Below are 15,632 nucleotides of genomic sequence, written 5' to 3'. Positions count from 1 at the left end.
CGTCGCCTGCGTTCTTTCGGCTTTGCTGAGTTTCTTTTGAGCCCCTTCAGAAGAAAGTTGTCTCGTTTGACGGCTGCTGCGGCTTCTGTGTGCGTTGCTTCTGGTTGCTGTAGACGGAGGCGCTGCTGTTGCGTGCAGCAGCTCTGGATGGCTGCGACGGCGTGCAAAGGGACCTGAGTTCGGGGATTGGTGGCCGCACATCAGCCTCTGTAGTGCTTGCCGCTGAGACTGCAACGCATGCAGATGCGATGCAGCAACTGCTCCAACAGACCAACAAAGTTGACAGTTTGCTGCAGCAGCTCACGCGCCTTCTCCCGTTGCAGCCAACAGCTATACCGCCAGACTTGGCCCTACGCTTGCTACCCGCGGGTGCCGCTATGCCTGCAGCAGCAGAAGAGTCGGACGTAGCAGGCTCGGGGACAGATGAGGGCGAGGGAGCCACTGCTGCTCAGTTGCATGTGCTGCAACTTATAGAGCGCGGCTCGTCGGTCACTGCTGCACCTGAGGTGGCGCTAGCTGCTTGGCTAGATGGCCTTAATGAGTTTTGCTGCAACACCCTGGAGACAGAGCGGTTCGTCTGCTTCTTGCTTCGTTTCCTTTGCGCCCTACCGCCACAGTGCAGCAACAGCAGCAGCAACGGGAGCCACACCCAATTAGTTAAATGCATAGTGAAGGAGAGTGTAGACGCCACTGGCTCATCTGGATGTTATATATATATATATATATATATATATATATATATATATATATATATATATATATATATATATATATATGGGTTTTGTATGTGGCGTGTTCGGGGTATAGGTTCTAAGCAACGTTTTTTGTTTTGTCGTGCATTCAGTCCCTCTCAGCCTTCAGGGTTATTGTGTGTATTTTTGATGCAGACTTCTCTCTCTGTTGCCAGAGCTGGCGCCTTTACTGCTGGAGGCAGAGGGCGTTGCTCCTGCCGAGAAAGAGACAGGTCCCCGCTCCGCAGCTGCCTTGAGAACAGCAGCAGAAGCAGCAGCAGCGTGCAGCAGCCGCCTTGCTGCTGCCCATCCTCTCCTCCTCGCGCCTGCCGTGCGTACAGCTGCAACTGGCCTTTGGGCAGTTGCCAAAGGCCTGCTAGAGTTCGGTGAAGCCACGGACGCTCTGCAGCGCCAGCAGCAGCTGCAGCAGCAGCTGCAGCAGCGGCTGCGGGCAGCCTCGCCTGTGTACTTGGTGCTAAAGGGGGCAACATCGTTTCCGGCCCTGCCGTTTGCTTTGCTGACCGCTGAAAGCGTCGACGAGGGAACGCAGCTGCTGCAGCCGCTGCAGCGAGTGCAATGGTTGCTGCTGTGGCTACGCGCAGAGGCCGCAGCAGCAGCAGCAGCAGCAGACCGGAGAAGCCGTGGCTCAGCAGCCACTGCTCTGCTTTGTGCGACCCCGTTTGCTTCTGCGCGGGTGGCCCTGGCTGGGTTGCTGCAAGAGGTATCTCAGAAGCACCTGGCTTGGAGGAAGCAGCAGCAGATTGCAGCAGACGAGACGGCTACCTTACTGCAGCGCCTTGAGGGTCTTGTCGTTGACCGCTCAGCAGTAGCAGCAGCAGGAAAACACCGGGATGATGCAAAAGCTGCAGAGGAACTCTTCCCATGCAGCGAGGAATGGGCCCAGATGGACGAGAAGCACCAGCAGCAAGAGCTGCTGCAAATGGGGGGCTCAGAGGATCAGGAGCGCACCCAGTACACGGAATGGTGCAATCAAGTCGCCTACAACGAGCAAGCAGAAGAGGAACAGAGACAGCAGCAGCAGCAGCACACGCTGCATCACCTAGAAGGACTAACTGAGGCAGACTTGCTGCACATGTGGGGCCGCGCTGTGGATGCTGCATGTGCATGGAGCGGTTGCACCAGCAACAGCAACAGCAGCGTGCGAGCAGGCGACAGTGACCTGGAAGCAGCCGCAGCATATCGAGAAGCGCTCACGGTAAGTATGGGTCTTCTTCATATAAGCCGCATCTCAACTTGCGTGCTGAAAAACTCCGGTAAGAATGGCAAAAGCTTATGCAGAGTCAGTGTGGGTAAAGGCGTATGCACAGTGTGGGAGGAGGCAGAAGCCCATGCACTCCTTCATGCGTATATAAGAACGCAGTTGCACTGTCTCTGACTAGCCTGCGTTGCCCTCCTGTGTCTCGCTTCTGTTTTTCTTCAGGCCTCCTTCTGCATCCTGTTGAACGCACGCAATGACGGTTCAGCTACAGCTGCATCTGTGGCAGCGACCCAAGCACCAGCAGCAGCGTCAAGAGCAACGCTAGCCGAAGATGCACGGGTGCCTCCAGAACTAGACGGCCCTTGCTTTCCGCATATCCAGGCTATGCTGGCGCAGACCAAGGCCCGTTTTATAGGGGCTTCCCCGCTGCAGCAACAGCGGCAGGAGCAGCAGCTGAAGCAGCTGCTGCTTCAGGAGGACGACGCCGCAGCGGAGGCCGAGCAACAAGAGCAAGTTGACGAATCTACCACTGCCGAGGCGGATACAGACGATAGCACAACAGAACAACAGCTGCAGCAGGAACGGCTGCAGCAGCAACGGGAGCGTGCACGGAAGGTGCGCTTCGCTCAACTCTGTCGTAGCGTGTCCTTTTCTGGGAGCAGCAAGAACGTAGCGACGTCATTCTATGCGCCTGGGAACCCCGTGCTGCTGGAGCCTCTGAGCGGTCCCGTGCAGAGATTTCAGGAGGCAGCTGCTTCGTTTGCTGCCTTTGTAGATGACCATCCAGTCCTGCAAAGTATGCTGCTGCTAACGCAGAGAGTTGCTGCTCTCTGCCTCCTCACTACATCTCCTGCTGACGCGCTAGCTGCTCTCGAGGGTCTTCTTGATCGCGCAGCAACCTGGCAAAAGTCTATGGACAGGCATCAACTGGCCCACCTGATTGGCCTACATATCCCCGCTGCGGTTGCTGCTACGTCTTCTCCCGCTGCAACAGCAGCGGCGCAGCAGCAGGAGGCGCACGCGGACGCCCCTTCTTCCGAGCCCAAGGATGAGCCTACGCGTGGAATGCCCCAGAGCAGCAGCACCCGGGCTTCGCTGCAGCAGCAGGAGCAAGCAGCTATGCAGGCAGCAGAAAGGCTCCTGCAGCGGTTCGATGCCGCTGTGCGAGCGGTTGAGAGACAGGTGGTGCTGCTGCGGAGGCGGCAGCTGCTGGAGTGGCGGTTTTTGAGGTTGTTCAGGGAACAGCGCATGCAGCAGCAGAGTCTTCACTTTGCGCCGTTTTTGTGGAGCTTGTTGCCAGACGACGGTGATGCTTCGGAGCCTCCTGCAGCAGCAGCAGCAGCCGCAGCTGCAGCAGCAACTGCTGCAGCAGAATCTGTCTTGACAGATGACACAGCAGCAGGAAACCAAGATCTCGCGGGCGCTGTGTTGCTGCAGCTCATCCGCTGCTCCCCAAGAGCAGTCACAGACGTGCTGCTTGAGTTTTTGCGGACGTCCCCTCTGGGGCAGTTTGAAGGGAGGCTTCGGTGTCTTGAAGGAGCAAGTTATTGCAGGCGGCTGCTGCTGCGGGGTGCAGCAGCAACTGGGGTTTCTGCTGTTGCAGTAGGCTCTGCTCCGGTGTCCATGCAGGGTCAACATGAACTACGACCAGGGGAGGCTGTAGAAAAGCCTGAGGATTCAAAGGCAGAGATGGTGTGCGTAATCATGGGGGCTGTCGCGAGGTTTGCTGTTGCTTCTGGCTGGCTACGGGCTGTGCAGCAACAGCTGCATGCAGCCCGCAAGGAGATGGACAGAGCTGTCGGCACGCTAACGTCTTTGGCCCGGTGGGATCTTTCCAGCCGGACGGCGATGCGGGAGTGAGACAGTTCGCACAATCTAGCTGTCTCCTGTCTCGTATCTTTCTAGGGTGTCTGCATTGCCCCGGAGGGGTACTGCAGAAACCCTGGAAAGACATTAGCTGAAAGGGCCAACCGCGTCAAAGCAGCAGCGCGTTCACTGTACATGGTCTTCTCTCTCTCGTCCCCTGTCACCTTGTGTTCTGCATTGTATCTTTTCCATTGCGTGTTGTCTCCTGTGCTTCGCATCTTGTGTCTTGCTTCTTGCGTGTGACTTCGTGTGCCGTGCTTGCAGTGTCTTATGTGTTTGTTTGCAGGTCTGTACACAAGACTCACGTGCAGTTGGCGAAGCACGTGAAGACTTTCGATGGGTGTCTGTTGCAGCTCATGCATGCAGCAGTGGGGCCCAGGGAGCAGCAGCTCCACGATCAGCTAGTAGCTGCAGCTCTCTCTCTTCCGCTGCTGTCCCCACTGGCTGCCTCCCGATTAGCAGTCGAAGGCATTGCAGACGCTGCTTGCCACAGAAGCACGAGGACTGCAGCAGGGTCAGCAGCAGCAGGAGCAGAAGCGGCAGCACAAGCTGCGCCAGAAGCAGCAGGCCCCCCAGCAGCAAACACAGCAGAAGCAACTATAACAGCAGGAGCGAAGGCTGTGGGAAGGTTCTTAAGCTTTTCCCTGGGCCTTGCAGAGGCTACTGATGTCGACTACAGGTGTTTAAAAGACCTGCATGCGTTTAACGACAATTCGTCGAGTGCTGCGGATGTAGCCCTGGAGGTGCAGGCTATATGCCAGGATTTCGCTGCTACCGTCAAGGAGGCAGCAGCAGCGTCAGCAGCAGCGGCTGAAGGCCAGCAGGAGCAGCAGCAGGAGCAGCCGGACAAAGCAACGGCAGCTAGCCGCTCAAAGCCTAAGAGACAGGTGACGCGGCAGCAGATGCAGCGAAGGTTCGCCGAGCTTCGCGCAATGCTGCGTAGGGAATTACAGCTGCCCTGTCTGTCTCTGTGCGGAGGGGACTCAAGCCTATTTGCTGCCGCTCTCAACGACGCTAGTGGCCTGCCCGGGCCGCCGGGATTACCTCACCCGCTGCAGGATGCAGCAGCGCTGCAGCAGCACGACACCGCAGCCAGAGCAGCCGCCACTGTGTCTCGCAGGAACCTGAGCAAAGGGAGCCTGCCTGGTTGGTTAGCCACAGATGCAGCAGTGGAGGCCCCAAAGACCATCGGGGAGCTACTAGGGGACACTTGGGCCTCTGCTGCACAGCAGTGGTACCTGCTACTGCAGACGCTGATGCAGTGTCAGCAGTTCGCAACACCACACAAAGACTTGATGGGGCAGCGGGAGATGCTGTTGGGGTTTGCTGCTGCGCTAGTGCTGCACGTATTGCAGCAGCGGCAACGCTGCTGGCAGGCGGCCGCGCAGTACCAGGGATTAATGGACGCAGCGGCGGTATCTCTTGTATCGCCTTCTGTCACCGTGCCTTCCGCGTTGCAGCTTAATCTGCAACGAGCGGCAGAGACACTGCAGCAGGCGCTGCAGCAGGCTGGAGCCCTTCTACCGACGCTGCATGAGGCAGCAGCGCAAAATGATGCATTAGATCTCGCATTTGCTGTCCCCTCCTCGGCATCTGCTTCTGTAGCAGCCGTTAATGGCCCAGCAGCCCTTGGCGGGGAACAGCTGCCTGCAACCGCAGCATCAGCTGCTGCAGCGGCTACAGGAGCGGAGACTGATGAGGCCCGCGTGCTGCGCCATGACGTTCGGCAGCTGCGGAGTGCATGGGATACGCTTCGCAAGGCGCTGCAGCAGCTCGACTCACTGCAGCAGCTGCTCATGAACAGCCCCGAGGCTCGGCGGCTCGCGGCAGTTGCTTACAGTGCAAATTCGACCGCCTTCGATGCAGCAGGAGAGAGGCATTCACGTTGCATGCGGGTACGAGTGCAGTGGCTAGAGGAGGTTGATACTGCTTGCAAGGAAACGGTCGGTCTTCTGACGACACAAGAAGACCATGGGTCGGGAGACAAAGGGCTCTTTGGTCTGCTACCATCGCATGCAGCCGCAGGTCTTCGCAGGGCCTGTGGGGTCCTGCATGCGCAACGCGTTGCTCTTGCTGCAGCTGCTGCGACTGCTCGGGAGGAAAGCGGGAGCCGCAGCGGCGCGGGGGGCGCGGCTTTGGCGAAGGCAACAGAGACACTTCAAAAGGCCTTCTCGGCGTGCAGAGGGCAACGGGTAGTGGACCACCTTCTGCAGGTCCCCAGCGGGCTTGAGAAAGACACTGAACAGCAGCAACAGCAGCAGCAGCAGCCAGTGTTCTCTAGCCTGCCCGTGCCGTCTATCGAGTGTCTTTTCCCCTTCGGGGACTGCACTGCTGCTGTTGAGGCCTTTATAATGGCAGCCCCAGCGTGCCTGACTCACCCCTTGCTCCAGACAGCCGTGGCAGGAGCAGGCTCAGCTGCAGCAGCGACGAAGACCAGCAGTATAGCAAGGGTGGTCGTGTTGCAGACGCTGCAGCGAGCAGCAGCGGTGGTTTTGACTGCGTTCGACGCACTCGAGGGGACAGTTCGTTTGTGTCTGAGTCTGTTGCAACTGACTTGGGTGCTGCTGCAGCTGGGGTGGGGGCGGCGGAGCAACGAGGAGGAGGAGGCAGCAGCAGCAGCAGCTGCAAGACCTGAGAAGCAAAAGGACGAGTGGGTGTCAGGGACAGGATTGGGGGAAGGCGACGGCGCCAGAGACACTTCAGAACAAATAAAGGACGAATGGCAGTTCGATGGTCTCAAAGATGAGCAGGCCGATCCCCAGCAAAAGCCCCCAGAAAAACCAAAGACCCAAGAAGAGGTGCGTTCTCAAACCCTAAACCCTCAGCTCTTCATTGAACGCCGTCTCAGCGCTATTTCATTACTCTAAGCCCTAATCGTGTTTACTTTGCCTTGCAAATTATTCCCTATCGCTGAATATCTCGTTGAAGCAAAGCTTTCTCTGCGTGCATATGCGGGTGGAAACCCAAGATCTAAACACGACGGTGCTGTGTGTGTCGTACGGCCGAAGGAATGCTTGCATGGTTTGGGTTTATGACTTTTGATTGTGCGATTCAGGACAAGGCGCTAGAGGTGTCCATGGATTTTGATGGAGAGGCGGAGGCACCCCCGGCTTCGCAGGCAGGTGGCGAGATGCAAGAGCAGGAGCAGGAGCCACTGGAGGACAGCGCTGGGCAGGTAGACTTGCAAGAAGGAGGAAAGATAGAGAACAAAAGGTGGGAGGGAAATGAAGGATCTGATGACGAAACCGAGAAAACCGAGAAGCACAGCAACCGACAAGAGGAGACGATCGACACAGAGGGGGGCATTCCTCAGGGAGAAGTTGAGATGGAGGGGACAAAAGACACCGATGACATCTCCAACGGCAACAAGGAAACAAAAGGGGAGCAGCAGCAGCAAAAACAGCAGCAGAACTCAGACAAGACCCAGGATGAGGGAGATGATGAGGGAAAACTGGAGGTACACTTCTGCATTTCTTTGCTGGGGCCCTGTGTTTTCTCTTACTGCATGCAAGCCCGCCCCACTCTCTTGAGGTAGGTGTCTGGTGGTAACCGTTGGCTCTTATGGATGCTTGCTCCATGCGTTTGCCCTGGTGATGCTGCAGGACCTTCCTTCGGAAGGCGACGGACTAGAGCAGCAGCAAGCCCCGCATTATGAACAGAAGTTGCGGGGAGGAGACCTTGGTACGGAGGAGGAGACAGGCGGCAATGGCGAAGAGGAAGGAAGCGAAACAGAGGAAGCTGGTAGTGCAACAGCAGACGAGGCGTGCGACAGGGAGCAGCAGCAGCAGGAGCAGCAGCAGCAGGCTAGTGGTGAAGGCCCCACAGATCGATGGGGAGACGATCTGCAGCTAGACGATGTGGCTTTAGATGGAGACGAGCAGGAAGGAGACGGCGTAGATGAGGCGTCACAAGCTCCAGAAGAGACAGGCAATGCAGAAGAGCAGCAGGAAAATGCTGCTGCACCAGACGACAGCGACAACACTGGACACGGCACAGGGGAGGGAGAGGACATGGCTGTTGATGCGATCGAGACCCAGCAGCAGGGGACAGGAGATCACGAGCAGCAGATGCAGGAGAATCAACCCTCCGACGAAGCTGGAGATGCAGCAGACGATAGCAGCTGCAGTGCTGCCGACACTCAGGAGGAGGGGCCTGATCCTGTGCCGGCTGAGGAGAAAGGGGAAGTGGATCCGGAGGAGACAGGAGAAGAAGAGGCAGATGAGACAGAAGGCAACGATAAGGATGTCCACCAGGACCCATCGGTGCAGGGTAGGTCGCCGGCGCCTAGTTTGTGCTCCTGCTGCTAGCCCTACTGCTATTGTTGCAGTTGCCGTTGCATGCGTCGCAGTTGTCGTTGCATGCGTTTTTCGTTGCAAGCTGCAAATTCAAGCCCCAGGGCCCCTAGCAGAAATTGGTAGCGTGGCTTCTGGTCTACTATGGATTTGCAGCTGTTCTGAGAGGGCCGTATAAAGCAACCACAGGAAATTTGTTGAGGTTTTAGGGCTTGTTGAGGGGTCTAGGGGATAAGGCGTGTTGCGAGGTGTCCGAGGGGCTTGGGGTTGGGGGGCTGCTGCCGACGATGAGACGAAAAGGCCTCTGCAGTGCCCCTTTGGGGTCTTTGGCCCTTGAGGGTGCCCTGTGATGAGATGCAGCCAGAGAGGGAGACAGAGGAATTGATGCGCCTCTGTCAGTGCGTCGCTGAGGCCGCAGCTCTCCCCAACCCCTTTGTCCCTGTGGCAACCCGAAACCGCCCCACCGAACACTCGATAGCGCAGCTTTCAGAGTGAACTGAACTGGCTGTCTGCGGTGGTGTTGTTTAGAGGAATTAGGGAACGCCTTAAGCGCAGCTGGGGCATCCTGCACTCAGTATACAGTGCAACCGTCCGGCACTTGCATCTCTTTGTATCAGTATATGGAGTGTGGGGTCTATGCTTTAGGGTTGAGCCTGGTGACTGCATAGTGCGAGCCTTATGCTGGCCACAAATGTGCCACGTGAAGCTCAAAGAGCTGCTGGTAGTGCTGATGGGTTTGTTGCTGCTGCTGCAGCTGGGGTTCGTGCATGTGCTTTGCCGGTTGTTGCAGGTCTAGCGGCTCCCCTAAATGAGGGAGAAGAAAATTCCTCAGCTGCTGAGCAGCGCCGACAGACGCCCCCTAAGAGGAAAGATCACAAGGCCTTTGGCATAGAAGGGGAGGGCAGGTGAGCAGGGGTATATCTTTCATGGGCCTTCGACTGTTAGACCTCGCTGCTGCGGGCTTTGCCTTTGTTGGATTTGATATCAGTGCTGCTACCTGCACGGTTGGGTGAGACGCATGCACAGTTTCAGGGATGGCTGCGATGCTCTATATTTGGTGCTGCTTGCTTTTGGTGGGTTGGTGCATGCAGCCTCGTGCAGCAGGAGACAATGGAAGGTGACGGGGAAGATGGCGGAGACGTCGGCGACGAGGGAGCTGACGGCTGGGAGGAGGACGGGGGAGATGCTGCTGCTGCTGCCGCTGCAGCAGAAAAAGACGGTGGCTCCTTTACTCGCGACAGCGGCACGGGGGGATCCCAACAGGGAGACAGCCGGAAGCCCCCGTCGCCCTTTTCGCTGCCGGATAACCCGCTTGAAGACGCCGGAGCGGTGGAGCGCTGGCTGCAGCAAGTCAAGCTGCTACAAAAAGATAGGCAGGATATAGATGAAGACGAAAACATCGCTGCTCAGGAACCAAACAAAGGGGACGAGTCACCCCAGGGAAGTGAAGAGAAATCCCAGCTACAGAGGGGACAGGTCTGTCAACAAGATGAGGCGGCAGGGACTCACGAAGCCTTTGCAGAGGCTGAAGAATCATCGGCCTTCCAGAGCGCCAACAATGCAAAGCTGGCTGAGACAGACCTCAAGTAAGCGGGTTGAGGGTTTAGAGCTTGGGGGTTAAACACGGGCGATAGAGGTGAAGGTGAAGCATCTTGCTATTGGATAGGGAAGGCCTTAATGTATAGGACCTAGCTAGATATTAACGTTTAGAGTTAGAGGTGTTTGGTGGATTTGCAGGGAGGAGGCAGAAGCTGGAGGGGAACGACGAACGGAAGAACAGATTTGTGAGTGTCTCCCTCAGCGCAGCTGCCACAGTACCCTTCTACCGCCTAGCTGTCTCCGTTTTAACCCCAGCATATCCACTGCAGCCATAGCAGCACCACAGGCAACAGGCAGCCGTATTTCCTCTGGCCGCCTAACTCCTCGAGCTACGCCGAGGAAGCGAGCCAATGCGCATGCGCCTGCTCTTGTGTTTCGTTCTTGTTAGCATCAAAAGTATTATCATTCTCGCAAGCAGTTGGTGGTTTCTTCATGATTCACTATTTATTTTACTGGCAAACGTGGATCATGTGTGAACGCAGTGGAAGACAAATTCATATCCTCTGTAGCTAATGCCGAGCAGCAGAAGAAGCCAGAGAAGAAGGGGGAGGCCCGCGAGCTGTCTGCACAACTCGTAGGAGACAACACGGATTTCATGGAGACAGACGACCAGGGAGGCGAGGAGACTCGGGATGAGGATGAGGCTTCTGCACGCCTCCTTGAGCAGCTTGAACCCCAGCAAGACACGCATTCACCAGCGCATGACCAGCAGCAGCAGCAGCAGCAGCAGCTGCCGCTGCAGCAGCAGCAGGAGGGAGACGCAACAGAAGCTAAGAACCAACAAGATCCATGGCGTGCAGAAGAAGAAGAAGCAAAAACAAAACAAATGGAGGCAGAGCTCCAACAGAGGTTGTCTCTAGATGACGTAGGCAAGGACGGACTGTCGCCTGAACACGCAGCAGGTCAGCGACAGCATGTATGCAGTAGGCGTGTGCATGTGATCTCCGTCTAAAATCTCTCATAACTTGCTGTGATGGTTTCGTCCCGTTTGGTCGTGGGTCGGCCAATGCAATGCATGCATGCACGTTTTCAGCGGCAAAGGCGTGCGTTTGCGATTACGCCAACGCCTAGGTTCGTATACATATATCGCTGATCATGTATATATATATATATATATATATATATATATATATATATATATATATATATATATGTAATATGTATATGCATATGCATATTGCATGTGTATATCTATGTGTGTTTGTGTGTGTGTGTGTTTGTATGTGTGTGGCACCCTGTCTATGTATGTATGTATCTCTGAGTGCATGTCTGTATGTATGATGCCTTCCGGCTGTGAAAAAGGCGTGTGCGTATGAGGAAACGCATTGCTGCGTGCAGTCCTCGGTGTACACGCCGTACATTTAGGGGCTGCAGGCCGGCCCTGGAAAGCTGTACGCCTTGCATGCGCCTGCATGTGTGGATTTTGTGGCGCTGTGCAGCTCTTTGGCACCTTCTTGAAGGCCGTACAGCTGCGGCAGCCGTCAGCCTGAGCGAAACACTCCGTCTGGTGCTGCAGCCGAGTGCTAATGGGGCTTGGGAAGGAGGCTACCGATCAGGTATGCGCACATGCACGCATCGCTCATGCATGCACGCAAAGGTCCCCACAGACTTTATATCCTAATCTATGCATCACCCAAGTTTTCTACGGGTGCACAGCTGATGGACCCTTTGACTGACAAATGCAACGGAGTACCACTCCCTACCTCGAGAGAGCGGCAGCCAATATGATGCGAGCAGCCAGGGCATCTTGTGTGATAAAGCGTTTGGCGCTTCCTTTGCTAGCTGTGCACCATTGGATTCTTTATCTAGTTAGTTTTTCTTTTGTTTTGTTTGCCTCGATGGTTCATTGACTCCGGCGCGTAGGCTTCGTTTGGTCTGTTTGGTTGCTATGCTATGCTTTGACTGTTCCTGCTGGCCTGTTGTTAAAGGGGCCTCTCTATTTCAACACCGTTGCACCCTTAGAAAAAAACGAATTGCATCAATGAAGGGAATGCACGGGCAACAGCTCAGCAGCAGCTCAGAAACAGCAGCAGCAGGTGTAGCAAAGCACCAGCAAGCGATATGCTTGTTCTTGAGAGCTCCGCTTTCTTATTTCTTGGACACAACTCATCAATGGCAAACGCATGCGGTCTTTTGTTTCTCCAGGGAAAAAGCTGAGTCTTCGGCGGGTGTTGGCCTATGTCGCCTCGTCGCAGCGAGATGATCGCCTCTGGCTCCGCAGGCGGCGGCCGCAGGGATTTCAGTACCGTGTCCTTGTGGGGATTGATTGCAGCAGCTCCATGCAGCAGATGAATGCAGCCGCTAGTGCTCTGGAGGCTGTCGTACTCCTAGCACAGGCCTTCAACCACCTCCAGGTTTGCTCTTTGACACACTATGCACAGCGCTGATCGCCTGTCTCCCTCGTGCATGCGCGCATGTATCTCCATGCCTGACCTACACATGTTTTACATCTGGCTATTTATGCCTCTGCCTGGTGCAAGCAATGGCGTGACTTCATCGAACGGCCGCCGTTGAATCTCCGTCGGGCCTGAGTATTCCTTTTGTTAATAAAGTTGAATGTCTTACTCCTCTGATCTTCCCTGAGCTTCTTCTTCTGTGCTCGTCGGCCAGCGGCGTGCACGCCGCCTCTGCGGCTCCTGCTTCCGCTTTGCCTTGTATCCGTTTTTGTCTATGGCTGCGCTGACGAGGAAGACAACGAAATGAGAGAGGGACTGATAGCCGCTAAGGCTTTGCCTCCCCATGACGCTTTCTTGTAGTTTTCAAGCCGAGTCCGTGCAGCGCATCCAGTACACTGTATGTATGCATGCTCGCATGCAGCCTGTTTTCGTTGGCTGATCCCTTGCTGCATGATGTGGTAATCTGCATGCATCCCGTCTGCCTGCATGCTTCAATGGGTGTTGAGTCCATGCACTGGCCGCTTGCATGCTCCCATCCGATGGTTGAATGCATGCATGCTCCTCTTTGCGTGCATTTCTGCATATATCCTTGTATTATATGCATGCATTTGCATGCATGGGTTTGCACTTTGCGGCTTTGTGTGCTTAATGAAGAGGCGCGCCAGCGCGTCGGCAGAAGCGGCTGCGCCAGCCGTGGCTAGAGTTGTACACTTGAGTTGTACGTTATCGAAGGTTTGTTGGAAGTTGTGCTGTAGGGCGCGTCTGTCGCTGTGGGCTTTGCAGATTGGCACTGTGAGCGTATGTACATTTGGCGGCCCCAAACCGGAGGTGTGCATACACCCTACGTCACAGGTTTCTGCAGCGGACGGGCAGCGTCTGTTGCAGCGCTGCAGCTTTAAAGAGGAGTCGCGCAAGAGCCACGAAGTTGCCGTCACTGATTTGCTGCAGCTGGCGATACACGAACTGGAGCATGACAGCAGCAGCAACAGCAGCAACACAACCAGCATGGTTCTCATCCTCTCCGACGGCAGGCTCAACAAAGAGCAAGCCAGGCCGTGGGTGAATGCAGCGATTGCACGGGGGTGCATCCCTTTACTGCTCATTCTTGATCCGGAGCCTCAGCAGCAGCAGAAGCAGGACACAGCTGCTGCGGCCGCGGCGCCCGCCCACAGCACAAGCATATTTGACTTGAAGCAAGTGCAGCAACTGGCTGGGGGTGGCATGGAAGTGACACCGTATTTGCATGACTTTCCCTTCCCTTATTATGCAGTGGTAAGAGACACCCGTCAGCTGCCATCGGTGTTAGGAGACATAATTCGGCAGTGGGTTGAGGCCGCCAGCAGCCGGTCATGATAGGGGAGCAGATCAAGCAGCATCACCCTCACTCTCTCATTTGTTAAAGATAAGCTCAAGTTGCTTTAGCTGTTTTTCTGCTTATATTTATCTGTCTTGACTCATTATGCATTTTGGAGGCGCCAGAGACAGACCCTCTCTGGTCTTTCCGCGCCCTCGTTTTTTTTTCAGTACTTCATTTCACTTGTGTCATGTTTTATCTTGATTTGGTTTGGCGTCGTTCGCTAGTTGGATGTTTTAGTTCGGTTCTCGGTTGCCTTAGCATCAGCGTCGGTCCGCTACGTGTACCGAAGCGGAGAGAGAAATTCGTTCTCTAGAGGTCCGCACATGAAGCCCATACTCAGAAACGCGAACTCGCAGCCTTATTGCTGTAGTCTCAATGGCTACCTATCTAGCAGCGCAACAGCCACGCGACGCGGGTTAAAGAAGGCAAGGGAAATATTAGCGAAATATAGGGAGACATGTATCGCTGCTGCTGCAACTCCCCATCCCCCAGAGAGCAGACTGCCCGCACGCTGCTGCTGGTGCTGCTAGCGATACCGAAAAGGTACAAAGCTAAACTTTCTCAAACAGCTCGCCCAGGGCCAACCAAAGCAAAACAGCGAAGGTAGGACTCCAGGCTTCTCCTTGTCGCGCCGAGCTGACGACTCACAGCCCTTTTCACGCACTTTGTTCCTTCCTTCTTCTAGGCCATTCGTTGTTGTAGTTGGGGCTTCAGACTAGGGTCTGGGTCACTACCTAGCACACTCACTGTGCTGCCCGAAATCTTCTCTGCAGACTACGGTGAGTTCCAGGTGCTCTGAGAGGCGTTGGATAAACTGCCCATGGATAAACTGCCCATAGTAACTAGTTGAAAACTGAATGATCGGTTCGCCTGAATTGAAGGAACTTCGCGGTCCTGACCATTGGTTCCAAGAGGTGTGTCGAGTGTCCGAGAGACGGGCTGTAGAGCAAGGATCTTTGCAGAGTACAAGCTGAATTGGAAAATAAATAAGCTTTAAGTGGTCGTCAAGCACATCGAGACATTCATTCGTGCCGTGTAGAGCAAGTTGCATGGTGGAGACCTGTCTGTGGCAGTCGCATGACACCTCCTTGCGCGGATAGACTAGACGAATAATGTCGAAACATTTTTAATTGAATGATCAAGCAAACAAATTGCGGAAGGGAAAAGCGGATCGACACTTCCAATATCGTTTGTCCAAAAGCCGTCCGTTCGTGCAAATACATTGACTTGCGTGGGGCCCTGGGCTCGTGCACCATCGACGCGAAACTGCTATATTGCAGCGAGGAATATCGCAGATCAGAGGACCCACGACGGAAAATCAACAAAATCTGAGTGTTTACACACTAATGTCTGTAATCTTTTTCTCACATTCAATAAGATTCAGTGGAAGTGTTGACTCGGTCGCCAGCCGCTCTATATGCTGGGTAGCAATGCGGCTCGGGTGAGACAACTGGGACCTAGAACCGACGGCAGAATCAATATAAGTTGTTCAGTGGACGCTCCGCTGTCTTTTTAAATTAAATTTCGTTGACCCTTCGACAGCGGATGCTGCAATTCCGATCTTCAGCTGGAAGAATTTGATTGTTTCCTTTCGAGAGGAGGCTTCTCAACGAGTGGAGTCCGTTGTTCTCGACACAGTTGGGCGGCGCTTTGTGCAGATTCAGGTCGCTATATAATTTTCACCATCTGTGTTTGGGCATGATTCAGAGCAACATGCCTGAATCAGGATGCTACGTCGGAGGTTGCGGAGACCATGCTTAGGCGGGTGGAAAATGGAGTGTGCTGGAATTGTCCTTGTTTTCGGGGGAGTTAGGCCGCGGTGCGTGTGGATTTAGATCGCGTCCTCCCACTCTCAGTATGATTTTCTTCATCAATGTTGGGGCGTGATTCAGACCAGCGTACCTGAATTTGGATGCTGTCTAGGAGGTTGCGGTCACCTTGCTTAGGCGGACTGAAGATGGTGTGTAGGATTCTTTGTCACGCTCCCCCAGCTTGGAATTCGATTCTTCGCTTCATGTTTCCAGCACGATTAAGACCATGGGAGCCTATTTATTTGGCTTTTCCGAGTCTCCGGTGGCTCTGCATCCCTCACCGCGTCTTTGGGGCATCTTGTTGCCTGTGATGATGCACCATGAATAAGCAACTCTTCAAGGCATTTTGCGCTTCAGCGCG

General features: G+C 55.0%; 1 protein-coding gene across 1 annotated transcript in view; it reads left to right on the top strand.

Annotated features, from left to right (window-relative positions):
- The window catches only part of EMH_0066120 (uncharacterized protein), a gene marked incomplete at both ends in the record, with an annotated part of 31,198 nt that extends 17,742 nt beyond the window's left edge, over window positions 1-13,456 (top strand). Inside the window, 13 exon segments of the mRNA XM_038023056.1 lie at window positions 114-571; window positions 888-1,947; window positions 2,173-3,806; window positions 4,103-6,614; window positions 6,872-7,273; window positions 7,419-8,085; window positions 8,899-9,013; window positions 9,200-9,694; window positions 9,846-9,892; window positions 10,190-10,609; window positions 11,147-11,263; window positions 11,853-12,061; window positions 12,887-13,456. Of these exon segments, the coding sequence (XP_037878910.1) occupies window positions 114-571; window positions 888-1,947; window positions 2,173-3,806; window positions 4,103-6,614; window positions 6,872-7,273; window positions 7,419-8,085; window positions 8,899-9,013; window positions 9,200-9,694; window positions 9,846-9,892; window positions 10,190-10,609; window positions 11,147-11,263; window positions 11,853-12,061; window positions 12,887-13,456 (8,706 nt within the window).
- Between the last annotated feature and the right edge of the window lie 2,176 nt (window positions 13,457-15,632).

Source organism: Eimeria mitis, genomic scaffold (assembly GCF_000499745.2).
Source record: "Eimeria mitis Houghton genomic scaffold, Emh_scaff76, whole genome shotgun sequence".
Lineage (NCBI taxonomy): Eukaryota > Apicomplexa > Conoidasida > Eucoccidiorida > Eimeriidae > Eimeria > Eimeria mitis.
The sequence above is the reverse complement of the archived record's forward strand: the minus strand, read 5'-3'. Positions and strand labels throughout refer to the sequence as shown.